The 13,166-nt window shown below is 41.9% G+C and overlaps 1 protein-coding gene across 3 annotated transcripts in view; it reads left to right on the top strand.

Annotated features, from left to right (window-relative positions):
- The first annotated feature begins 1,105 nt into the window (after positions 1-1,105).
- The window catches only part of rfng (RFNG O-fucosylpeptide 3-beta-N-acetylglucosaminyltransferase), a 13,495-nt gene continuing 1,434 nt past the window's right edge, over positions 1,106-13,166 (top strand). The window contains exons 1-10 of one of the 3 annotated variants that reach the window (XR_002922047.2): positions 1,106-1,430; positions 2,476-2,974; positions 3,327-3,375; positions 5,185-5,287; positions 5,361-5,514; positions 7,190-7,275; positions 8,417-8,582; positions 9,687-9,769; positions 9,944-10,164; positions 10,600-11,016. Coding sequence is in view for 1 of the 3 variants with exons in the window: in XM_024298132.2 (XP_024153900.1) it covers positions 2,564-2,974; positions 3,327-3,375; positions 5,185-5,287; positions 5,361-5,514; positions 7,190-7,275; positions 8,417-8,582; positions 9,687-9,769; positions 9,944-10,019 (1,128 nt within the window). In the remaining 2 variants the exon portion in view is untranslated. Of the gene's footprint in view, positions 1,431-2,475; positions 2,975-3,326; positions 3,376-5,184; positions 5,288-5,360; positions 5,515-7,189; positions 7,276-8,416; positions 8,583-9,686; positions 9,770-9,943; positions 11,017-13,166 lie in introns of those variants that run through there. The other 2 variants (XR_002922048.2, XM_024298132.2) reach the window with 2 other exon arrangements.

The following is a 13,166-nucleotide window of genomic DNA, read 5'->3' on the forward strand; positions in this document are numbered from 1 at the left end:
AATTGGGCAGCCCTGTCTGATTCCTTTATTCAGATCAAATCGAGGGGAAGTTCCATTTATACAGGGGCAGTAAATGACAAAATAGCAATGTGGGGGGTGTTTGTTTTGATTTTGGTGCTTTAAAGGGTAATCAAATAGTGCAGTTGAAGGCTTAATCCATGGAATGTATCCACGGAGCTGTTATGGAGTAAGATGGCCGTCGGCGACCGCGAAGGCGGCGGCATCAGAAGGAATTCAGACACAGCTCAAGAGACCAAAACAAACGCTGACGTCACGTCAGTGTCAGGATTTGATTGGCTGGATATCCATGTGCTCCTGGATCGACTACTTGCTCTGGTGACACTGTTTGGGCAAAGTTTTTCACTCCGAATTTTTTATGTCGAATTTCTGACCCATCGAAATTTTAAGTCTCGAAATTAAAAACACATATTTTTTGGAAAATATTTTTGGGAGGATAAAATTTTGCTGCTTAAGAAGCAAGGGTTTTAAAAAAAATCAGAATACAAATTCAGAGGTTTAAAAATTCAGAATGAAACATCAGGGGGAAAAACTTTCAGAGTCTGATGGAACTAAAAAACTTCCATACGTCTCCTGCATTTGGGTTCTTCATCCACCATCCCTGACAAAATGAGGGGAAAAAATGTAAAGGTCAATAAGAACACTGACAAACTGCAATACATATGCTGTAAAACCTAATAAAATACAATAAATGTGATCCTAAATAATTTATTGACTTGCTAAATTTTACTTCCACAAACATGAATATATGAAGACACCATCCCCATTGAGAGTATCTACAAACTAATTTCTATACAAACAATATATAATACATTGAAAACATGCCTTTTGTTTTTGTAGTTGTGCAAAAATGTTTCTGTTTTTTGTAGTGCACCCCACTTTCCTTAGATTTACGAATTTTGTTTTTGTCTGTTCTGCATCTGCTCCCTCTGGTTTGTTTGTAATGTAGTTCAAAATTCTATTACGTTCTAACTGTTCAATTACATGTTACGAAAAGTTTCAAATCCCGCTACCGGTGGTCATTTGAAGAACTGCAACATTTATACTTCTGGTTTCTGCAGCAGGAACGGAAGTGGAGTCTTCTTCAAACCTCAAACCGCGGGACTCTTATTCTGAAAGAACCAAGCGGATATACAGTTTGCAGCTTCCTGGAACTTTAAGATGAAGTGGCGAGATCCAGATTTTAGAATGTCTGTGTAAAGTCTAGCAGAACAAAGACGGAACCCCCGGCTCCGGGGCTGAAGGCGGGGGTCCGTCCGTGCTGGGTGGGGGCTCCGTGGACTGCAGTCGCGGAACCAAAGATCCATTTAAAAGCCGTTCGCCGTCGTTCTCGGCGCTGTTCTGTGTTCCCGACCAGCCCGCGGCTTCGACGTCTTTCCCGGAGGACAGCACGAGCCTGAAGACCTCGCGCGGTGGGTCCGAGTCTGCGTCAGTCAGGCCCGGTGTTTGGGTTTGGGGGCTGAAGTCTGACGAATGTGAAATGATTTCAGATGGTTTAACTGCTAATGAACTACAAAGTCAAGTGACCTTAAACTTCACAGATTTAAACAGAATCCCAGGTCTCCTGCAGAACCCTCCAGGTCGTTTTTGTGTGACCTGTTGGATACTTTTCCTTCCCTCCACCGTCCAGACCATCCTTAACCGTCTTCATGAGGCTTCAGCCGCAAAAAGTTTCAGCTTTCATATGGATGTTTTGATGTATATTTGTATCGGTAAGCTTCAAATGGTTACTGAAGCTGCAGAACTGTTCTGGAAGCCGTGTCGGTTCGGACTGCCTTTCACTTTTTTAGTCCAGCAAACAACCCCACAGCATCACACTTCCTCCTCTGTGTTTGACATATTGTGGAGCCATCCTTTCAGCTTTTCAACTGTTTAACAAAGATTCTTTCCGAGAAAAAAAATAAAAAAAAACTAGATATATAGCATTACCTGTGATAATGCTAGTGTGAATGTTGAAAGCTGAATGTGGCCGCTGAAGATGCTAGTGCTGATGGCTGAAGCTGCTGAAATTGATAGCTAAAATGCTGAAGCTGATAGCTAGCTAAAATATATCAGCTAAACTCCAAATTAGCCTAGAGATCATTAGTAACTGCCAAAACAGTTGAAAAAGCTAGCATAAAAAGAGCTGAATATTTTAATACCTGAAAGAGTTGAAGAGCTTTAGGCGTCCAAAAAAAAAATATTCAGAAGAAAAATAATAATAATAAAGAAAAAGTGAATCACTATCTAACCAATAAATATTCTCTCCTCTCCATCAGAGTTCAGACTGCAGAAGGCTGGAATAAAAAGTCTTGTTCTATGTGGTTCTCCATCAGTCCATCAGAATGTGTTTGTCTGGCTGTGTTCATGCCAACACTTGCAGATGTTTCAAAACGCTTTTATAGAGCAAAAGTGTCTGATATTTTTGCTGAAGTAACTAATTTCTTTTTTTCAAACTGCGCTGAAATGTCTCTGCAGGTGTGGCTGTTGGTACGATGACGGGTCAGGGAGGTGGTGGACGTGGCTGCAGCCCTGGAGGCTGAGGAACCAACCCAGTCCAGTCAGGATGCACATAGCATCTGTGGGGGTCAGCAAGTTCTGCTTCCTGCTGTCGGTGGCGCTCTGCTGTCTCCTCCTCCTGCTCATCCCGGCTCTCCAGCCGCCCGCTCGCCAGGTGGACCCGCCTCAGCCTCGACCCCGGGTCAGACCCCGCCCTGCTGGGGTCTCAGCAGGTGCTGGAAAAGGAGCTCCGCCCTCAAAGCTCAGTGGAGGTTCAGAGGATGTACTCATCAGGACCAAACTCCCCAAGAACAGAAATGACAGTCCAAAGACGGGTCTGGGTCCTTTTTCCAGATCCAGGCCGCTGGATAAGTTGGAGCTGAAGGACATTTTCATTGCAGTAAAGACCACTAGGAAGTACCACAAGTCCAGACTGGAGCTGCTCATCCACACCTGGGTGTCGCGAGCGAAGGAGCAGGTGAGCGGCCAGCACCGTGCACCTTCATCCAAAACGTTTTCACCTTCATCCAGAAGGGTGTTTAATACGGTGGCCCTGAAGGGTCACAACACTTTCAGTTCAAAAGTGTTTGACGAGCCGCTTTTCTCCTTCAAAATCTACTGGAATTATCCTGTAATGGTTGAAAAGTTATAGTGTGGTAAAAATGTTGTGTTTAAGCATCACCAGCAACTCCTCGGGTGTTAAATGGTTAAAAAAGGATTATAAAGAAGATGTTAAGAAGAATGCATCAGAGTAACACTGACATAGTTGGTGTCTGTTGTTCCGCTGGAAGCCGTCATTTCCCGTGTGACACTGAGGCTCTGTGTTTCAGACCTTCATCTTCACTGATGGGGAGGACAAAGACCTGCAGCAGAGGACAGGTAAGAACACCTGAAGGTTTCATCCATCCTGGTACTGCTGATTACTGCTCGTGTTTGCCACATTTCGGTCCAGTCCTTCACTGTTTTTTTTCATTCTGGTCTCCTCAGAACCAGAACCGTCAGTGAGAAGCCGCTGTTTCAGTTCACGTCTCATTTAAACCAGTGATAGTAAATCAGAATAATCCCACAAATTCAGAACGTCTGGTGTTGGTGCTCCGTGATTTGATAGACTGATGTGAAGCAGAAGTTTCCTTTCTCTTCTGTTAACATAACATGGATCCATCAGAGGAGCAGATCTGACTCCTTCCAGTTGATGATCTGCAAACTCTTCACTCAAAAGCTGTCTTAGTTTTTGCACCGTTCCTTGTTTTGCCTCAGTTTTTAGCTTGTGAACTGTCCTTCAGACACTGTCTGGCATTGCAATCATAAAATGCAAAGCTGTCAGAAAACCAGTGTTTGGTTGGTCGGCCGTGTCTTTGGTGTGCAGTACAGGAGTTTGAGCATTGGGCACAAATGTGGGGATCCATCTAATACAGCCACTGACTCCAATCCTGCACCATACCATCACACTCCCTCCTCCTAAAGAAACCCCTCTGCTGCAGTGTTGTGTACATCTGGAATGTCAAACTCAATCACACATGGGCCAAAATCCAAAACACACCTTAGGTCGCAGACCGAACCGGATAAACATTTATTGAATATTCTGAAACTACATTTTTAAAACTTTAAAGCTGTAACTTTTTAACATAATTATGAACTAAATATACAGCATTACCTGCAATAATGCTAGTTTGAATGATGTAAGATGAATTTGACCACTAAAGATGCTGAAGCTGATAGTTAAAAACACTGTTGCTGATAGCCAGCTGAAATATTAGCCAAATGCCAAAGTAGCCAGAGTAGCCAGAAACTAAAAAACAAAAAAAGGGTTGGCCAAAACACCTAACATGTTGCTGAAAAAAATAGCTAAACTTCAAAATATCCTAAAAAACCCAGAAAAAAAAAGCCTAAGTCAGCCAAAACAGCTAGCATGTAAATATTAGCCTAACACCGAAACAGCCTAAAAAAAAATAAAAAACAAAAAAAAAAACCTTAAGTTATCAAAAACAGCTAGCGTGTTGCTGAAATATTAGCTAAACTCCAAAATAGCCTAAAAGATCTCATTAAATGGCAAAATAGTCCAGAAATCTAGCAGAATGTCAATTTTTACAACTTTAAAACTGTAACTTTTTAACATAATTATGATTAATAAAAAGGCAGAAATATTATTCCAGAATAAATCAACTTAAACCTTAAATAACTTTCAATATTTTACTCTCCATAAAAAATATATTTTCTCAAATGTATACAAGTTAGAAATAAGTTCAAGATAACATCAGGTCATTAAAAACAATAAAATAAAATGATCTGGAGGGTCAGATAGAATTACCCAGAGGGCTGGATCCGGCCCCCGGGCCTTGACTTTGACACGTGTGGTGTTCATGCAGAGACCTGTTATTGAGAACCAGTTTTTGTAACAGCTCCTACAGAGGAAGGCCTGCTTTGTGGATCCAGAAGAGATCCAGCATCCACAAACTAACCAGAACCAGAACCGGGACCCGTCATTTCTAGTCTTTGTGATCGCTCCATGCTGGAGATGGTTTTTTTTAGTGTATTTGTCCTGTCCAGAAGCTGAGCTCACAGATGAGCTGAAGGCTTGTTAGACAGACGTTAATATAATGTGTACCTTCAAACACCCGAGGTGTATGTTTGGATGAACCCTGGAGGATCTGTCTGCCTGTGACTGACTGGAGACTTGGTCTCCCTCAGGAGTGAACCTCATCAACACCAACTGCTCAGCCGCTCACACCCGCCAGGCTCTGTGCTGCAAGATGTCAGTGGAATACGACAAGTTCATCGAGTCCCAGAGGAAGTGAGTGATGTTCAGAGCGCGGCCGGTGGGTGACCCAGCAGGGGATGACGTGCTGGCGGGGTTTGTGTTGCAGGTGGTTCTGCCATGTGGACGATGACAACTACGTGATCCTGCCCAGCCTGCTGCGCCTGCTGTCCTCCTACCACCACAGCCAGGACATCTACCTGGGGCGGCCCAGCCTGGATCATACCATCGAGGCTGCAGAGAGGGTGAAGAGTGACGGATCGGTCAGTAATGAACGGGGCTGAGTTCTGTCTCTGCTCTCTCAGCTGACAGCAGCTCGGTGCTGGTTCCATTAGAATCCAAAACTCCAGAACTCAGAGAAACAAGGTTTTCCTGCCTCAGTTATGTAATTGACAACATGATGCTGATTTATCCTGAGAAAGGAATAAAGATGGAGGAAAACACTGCTTCAATAAAACAGTAATATTTTTGTAAAATTGGTATATATTAGGAATATTAAAGCAATTTTACAACAAATTTTTCGGAAATTTAAGTTAACTTTCCTACTACTTTAATGAAACTTCCAGTCTTTTAGCAAATTTAACATTTTGCAAATAGCTTTTGAGTTTTCAGCAAATCTCTTCACCAATTAAAGTCCATTGCGTCACCATTTTCAGTAGAAAGCTTCAGCATCTTCAGCGACTGCCTCCAGTAGAAAGCATTCACACTAGTATTATCACAGGGAATGCAACTTTTCCAGTTATGTTTTTTCTCTTGATTTGAATCAGTTTTCTTCTTTAAGGCTGCTTGCCAAAATGAATTTGTAATTAACAATTAACTCTGTTTTTTTTATTTCATTTATTTAATAAGGTTTTATTTTCTTACTTCTTTAATAAGGATTATTTAAATTTGTTTTATAATTTTTGCTTTTTTTGTTCTAAGCAAAAACAAATCAGAAATTAAGACAAAAACAAGAACAATTCCATCATAATTAATGACAGATTCACTGTTTACTCCAACAAGAGCAGGAGTCTGCAAGCTTTAACACTTACAGAGCCGTTTAGGTTGATTTCCCACCGACTACAACCCAGTAGGAGCAACACATCCTTTAGAAATATAAGACAATACTCTGTATTCTTGTTATTGGAATGACAAATATAAATAAACTATTATTTTTCAGAATAAATAAAGCAACATTTTAGAGAAAATAGATTTTTTTCCCCCAAATATGAAACAGTTAATAACTTTTAAGAGAAGTTCACAAGACTTCCTCTCAAAATAAGACTTCCTGTGTCACATAGGATCATCTTGATGGAGTAAATCTAGTGGTAGGTTGTATAATGTCAGCAATGAAAAAATTAAAAAAAAAACTTTTATTTTTAAATATTGTGGTGTTTCTTAGCCAGAAATGTATAAATCTAACTATCTAAAATTAAAACAGAGCTAATTAACTGTATGTTTACACTTAAAACACTGGAATCTGTCCAAATGTTTAGTTCTCGATGATTGAACCACTATGGATACTGTGCTTTGGAGGCTCACAGAGTGATAAGTTTTTAAACTTTACTTTGCAGTTACTTTTTTAAACTAAAAGCTTTGTATTCTCCTTTAACCAGAGAGCCACAATAGAGGGTAGAAGAGCCAGACGTGGCTCTGGAGCCACAGGTTACAGACCCCTGGCCTAAAGTCAACTGTTTTTGCAGTCTTCTATCTGTTTTGGGATCGGTCAGATCAGGGTTCCCTCTGTCCTGAGGATGTTTTAAAGGTTCTTGAAGGATGCAACGTCTCTGAATACAGTGAAAAATCCAGTAAATGTTTAGGAAAAATGAAGTTCGGCTGAGGACTCTTCAGAATGTGAATGTTTGTAGAGATGAAATCCTGACTGCTTTAAAGACATACGAGATGAGGCATTCAGACCAGCTGGTAAACATTCAAACAGAAACTCTCATCTGGTTTCAGGTTTCCGTCAAGTTCTGGTTTGCCACAGGAGGGGCGGGGTTCTGCATCAGCCGAGGGTTGGCCCTGAAAATGAGCCCGTGGGCCAGGTCAGTCCATGACTCCTTCAATCTGTGGATCCTGATCTGGCTGTAGTTAAGTGACTGCTTCATGCCCTTCCTCTGTTACTCATGAGTGCACGAGAGCGCCCCCTGTGTGCGGCCTGATGATGGTTTTTCTGGGGTCATCTGAGTAAACTGCTCCACCATCCTCACTGGGTCCACACACAGACAGCTTGAGAAACAATTAGAATAAAGAAATACCACTTTTATAATAACAATAATACATTCTGTTTATCAGGCACCTTTCATGGAACTCAAGGTCACTGAACAAGGATACAAGCTCAAATATAAAAATATAAAAACACTGGTGTTAAGTTGAGCTTAAAAGTTTTTTTTTTAAAGACAGATGTATTGCAGTCATGAAGAGTAGGCCAGGGTGAAAAGATGGGTGGAAATGAAGAGGGAGGGAGTTCCATAGTTTGAGGTAGAGTGACTGAATGTCCTGCTCCCTTGGTGACAAGGCGGGCGGTGGGATGACGAGTTGGAGAGAGGACGTGGACCTGAGGGAGCGGACTGGAGTGGTGACTTGGAGTAGGTCCCAGAGATACAGCGGGGCGAATTTTAATCTTGATTTTCTGCACATTTATGTCCTCCATCATCATAAAAATGCCACAAGAACACATTAAAAACACCAAAAATAGGGTTTTCATCAAAGTGGGCCTCCAAGTCGTAGAGACAGTTGTGTCCCATGTGCTGTCTGCAGTTTCTCTTGGTCCGGGTCAGGGTTGATCTGCATGTTCAGTTAACTGAATTACCAGCTTCAGTCTCACTGTAAGCGTTGAGGGCTTTCACATAGAATAGGTGATTGCAGGATTAGAAAACCACTGAATTCCATTTTTCTGTGCATTCCTCAGCTTCTCTGACCTGGGTTATGTTATATTTATCATTGTTAAGTGAAGAAGCTGTTCATCCATGCTAACGGGTTGAGGAGGTTATCTGCTGATCACATGTGAGACACCTGCAGCATCTGCTGCAGGCTGCAGCTCCTTCCTGTAGACGTGCATGTTTTCCCCGCGGCGCCTCTCGAGCATCCACATGCATCCACCCATACGTTTGGAGCGAGGCCACATACTTGTGGGCCTAAGGAGGCTGGAAACTGTTAGTGTGAAGGGTTGTGGTGTGGTTTCAGTCTGGGGAATTTCATCAGCACGGCAGAGAAGATCCGACTTCCAGATGACTGCACCATTGGTTACATCATAGAGGCTCTGCTGGAGGTCCGCCTGACGCACACGCACCTCTTCCATTCTCACCTGGAGAACCTGCAGAAGCTACCTGTTGACACCGCGCTGGATCAGGTGAGACCTAAGTATTGTGTTGATGAAAGACCACGTCACTAACATTCTACGTGCTCTTTAAACAAGCTGAAGATGTAGGAAATGCTTCAAGCACTTGCACCATATTCACTCATCTGCAAAAAGTGATGGAGGAGGTCCAGACAGTGTCTTTGTGATCCTGGGCCATCAAAGGGTCAGCAGGTCACCTCCAGCTGGTGGGCTTCCAGAGGCTTTGGTTCATCAATCAGCAGGTTTTGATTATGTTCTGTGGAAGCAAATGTCACAAAAAATTCACATATGGAGTAAAGACTCCTGGTTTTTGTCTGTTAAATGCAGATGTCTTTTATTTTGAAGTGAAAGGTTCTTTTCTGCTAAAAGAAACTTTCCAAATCATTTTGTTTTTCTTGTTAACTTTACTAGCTTGGAGGTTTCAACTTAGTGGTCGGTGCGGTCGCTTTAAAACTAGCAGATGGATTTTCAACATGTGACTGAGCGAATGGATAAGCATCAAGAATGAGTCGCATGTGATGGAGAGAATCCAGTAGTTTTTCAAAATAAAACTTCTTCCAGAATCACATTAGAAACTATAGAAAAGTTGCATTCCCTGCGATAACGCTAGTGTGAAGGCTTTTTGCTGCAAGTAGTCGCTGAAGATGCAGTTGACTTTAATAGCTGACGGGATTTGCTGAAAAATGCAAAACGCATTTGTAAAATGATAAATTTACTAAAAGACTGGAATTAAAAACCAGAAATTTCATTAAAGAACTATGAAAGAGCACTGACGTTGACCTTATTTTCTTAAAATTTTGTAGTAAAATTGCTTAAAATCCCTAATAAATGCCAACTTTGCAAAAATATTTAGTGTGTTGCCTAAATATGAACTAAACTCCAAATTAGCCCAAAAAACCGTAGTAGATGCCAAATGATCCAAAAAAGCTTAAATACTAGCTAAAGTCCAAAACAGTCTAAAAGTACCATCTGGACCTCTAACCAGTACCAGTCTGTGGCCTGGGAACGTATGGAACAAAGAATATATAAACAGAGCTTCTCTGAAGACCTGAAGGGTCAAAGAACGTCTCCCTAGACTGCAGACATGAAGCCGTCACGTTCCTGCTTTCTCCTCAGGTGACTCTGAGTTATGGAGGCTTTGAGAACAGAAGAAACGTGGTCAGCATCGGAGGCTTCTCGCTGTCTGAGGACCCAACAAGGTGAGTGCAAACACTCTGAAAAGCCTCCCTGCTGCTCCTCTGAGGACTGAACCCCTCAGACCGCTTCAGCGTTTTCCCTCAGCATCAGACCAGGCTCTGAGGTTGGATCATAGTGACATCTGTTGGACGATGGTTTCATGACCAACACTTCTTCCTCTGACTCCTCATCTCCAGGTTCCTGTCGGTCCACTGCCTCGTGTACCCAGAGACCGACTGGTGTCCAAAGCCCAAAGCTGGAGACAGGAAGTGAAGCTCAGCAGGACACAGATACACGGAGAGGAGCCGCCCTCCTTCACCCATCCCAGCTGTGACAGGAGGGATGAAAGCAGACTGATTCCTGAACAGATGTGATGCTAAACGTCTGGATGAAGCTTTAGTTCCCACACTGATCAGAGGTCAGGTACTCATGACTCTGCTGGTGATGATGCTTTCCTCCTGGATGCAGCAGCTCCGTGTGGATGATTCTTCTTGTCTAGAGAAGGAAGGGCCTCTTGAATGTACCAATGTTTCACAGCACCTGCAGACTGCAGTGCAGCAGCAAAAGCCAGAGTCCGTGCTAGATTTAACTCCAAAGTTTGACACCTCATTGAAGTTTGTCAACAGGCTTTAGACCTTTCCATTTCTCTTCTTCCTTCTCAGAGATGGTGTTTAAGGTGTTCCTTACAGGTTTTGATGTGGAGTTTGACCACAACAAGGAGGAACCTGAGATCCTGAGGACTGAAAAGAGCCGCAGTGTGGAGCAAAGACCAGAAAGCTGCTTTCAGATCTCAGTGCGACTTGTTTGCAGAAGATGACCAGCTTCCTTTAGTTGGAACGTTTCTTCTCCACAGTTCTGCTGCAGTCCAGAGGAGCTGAACTTCACATGTCAGCATCCGTGTCAGTGGTGGAGCTCTGCTCTGCAGTTACAGATGACCAGGAGCTGCAGGCTGGATCGTCTTCACAGCAGCAAACGCCTCAAAGTCCAGGCAGAAGCTGTGAGCACCGGAGCTGGTTCCACACTTGATCTCCTGAAAGTCTCTTTAAAGTGAAAAGTCTCTTTAACCATGGCACTGACAGCTAATGTCAAAGTGAAAATGAAGCAGCTGCAGTGTTTCCTGCAGCACGCATGAAGGACAAAGAAATGTTTGCTCAGCAAGTCATTTCTGTTTAACTTATACTGAAGTAAAAACACATAAATGTTCTTATTGAGGCGGTACACAAAAACAACCATTTTTGTTGCTAAATTAAAAAAAATATGACTTTTTCTATTACAAAGTGTTGGACTGTAAACAAAAAATCAAATGCATTTCCCAGCAGGAAAACTTGTATCATTTTAGAGCAGGGGTCCCCAAACTACGGCCCGCGGGCCGGATCAGGCCCGCCTCCGCATTTAGAACGTCACTTTTTGTTCCATCCTTCAGCAGTCTGAGCTGTGATGGAGAGGAGAGAATATTTATGGGTTTAATAGAGATTCACTTTTTCTTTATTATTAATATTTTTCCTCTGTACGTTTTTTTTTCATCCATAGCTCTTCAGCTGTTAAAATATTCAGCTCTTTTTATGCGAGCTTTTTCATTAGTTTTTTCAGTTACTAAGGATTTTTAGGCTAATTTGACATCTTGCTAAGATTTTAGCTAGATATCAACTTCAGCTTTTTCAGCTATTAGCTTCAGCGTTTTTATTGATCAATTTCAGCGTCTTAGATTACAGAAATGAATTATTTTAAATGTGGTTATCTGTGTCTTTCTGAAAAAGCATATATGTTTATATTTAAGCTGTGATTGTTACACTTCTTCTGTTAGCCTACAAACCGACCCCGGCCCCCCATCACAGAAGAAAACGGTTATGTGGCGCTCACAAGAAAAAGGTTGGGGACCTCTGCTCTAGATTATGAAGGAAGCCAAAGAAAAGAGTCTGGAAGTTTGTAGCCGGCAGAGGACTCTCAGAGCTGCTGGCTGCTGTCCTGTAAGCTGTGGAGAAACTGAAGGACAGACGGATGTGGGGATGCTTCTCGTGTGGATCTGCTCAGAACAGAGCTGCTGTGTCAGTGCAGCTGAACTTCAGCTGAGCTCTGCACTCATGTCAGGCAGCAGACGCCGCAGTGGGTGGAGTCAAAGCTGGATCTGTCGTTTGTGATGCTCAGAGGACTTGTTTGGAGAAACAAACCCACGTGGATTTAACCAGGTTCTGTCTCCATCCAAGTGTCGTTGTGGACTTTTGGTTAATTATAAACCAGGTTGAGTTTCATAGAACAGCACTTTGCCTTCAGGGTTCAGTTCCAGCTGGTTCGTATGAGGGCAAGCAGGAGCTGCATGTGCTGAACTTCTTCATGTTTCCAGGGAATTATTATTCATTCAGGTCAAAGATGCATTTGGAGGAAAAAGGTTCCCAAAGAGTCTTTATCTCATTTGTACAAAGTTCTGCCTGTAATCCTGTCAGATATGCCTGAAGCATCAGTTTTCACTACTGTTCCAAACTGGGTTCCACTGCTGGTCAGTGGATCCACCTGGTTCTGTCAGTCTGATCTTTAATATGTTCCAAAGTGAATAAATGTTCTGAAGTTTGTGCACCTGTGTCATTATGGACAAAACCACCAGCAGCATCACAGTAGAGCTGCTACAAACCATTATTTTAATAGTCGACTATGACTAATCACCGATTATTTATTCACATTAGTCGACTAATCAGATCATGAGGAAACTGAATGTAAAGCACACATCTTAACAATATTTAAACTAACTACAAACTAGATATATAGCATTACCTGTGATAATGCTAGTGTGAATGATGTAAGCTGAATTTGGCTGCTGAAGATGCTAGTGCTGATAGCTGAAGATGCTGAAATTGATAGCTGAAAACCAGTGTTGGGCATCTCACTTCAAAAAAGTAATTAGTTATAGTTACTAGTTACTTCTCCCAAAAAGTAATCTTCAAAGTAATTAGTTACTTGGAAAAGTAACTCGTTTTAAATTACTCTTTAAATATGGTAATATTTTGTATTTTTTCCTGCGTTACAAATAAAAAAAATAATTTACATTCAATAATAGATGATAACTGACAATAGTATACTGGTATAGTTTTCCAATGGAGTCATATTGTCTAAGTTTAGGATACACATGAGAGAGGGTTTAGGGAAAGAATTTTCAATATTTATTGGTCAGAATTATCACACAAAACACTGCAACAAGTGGTATATAAAAAATGTAACTTCACACAAAAAAGGTAAACGTTTCAACTATTAACATACTTCAAGTATCTTACCTACAACTGTAATTAAACAAAATGGCTTAAAAAACTGAAAGTGTAAAACAATAATAAATTAATAAACTAAAATTATTAACCCATATTTCTGCTAAGAGGAGCAGCTCTCTGCATCTCTTTTTTCTCTCCCAAAATCCCGCAGCCCCGCCCACTCGCT

The sequence above is a fragment of the Oryzias melastigma genome, linkage group LG19 (genome assembly GCF_002922805.2).
Source record: "Oryzias melastigma strain HK-1 linkage group LG19, ASM292280v2, whole genome shotgun sequence".
In the NCBI taxonomy this organism is placed as follows: Eukaryota; Metazoa; Chordata; class Actinopteri; order Beloniformes; family Adrianichthyidae; genus Oryzias; species Oryzias melastigma.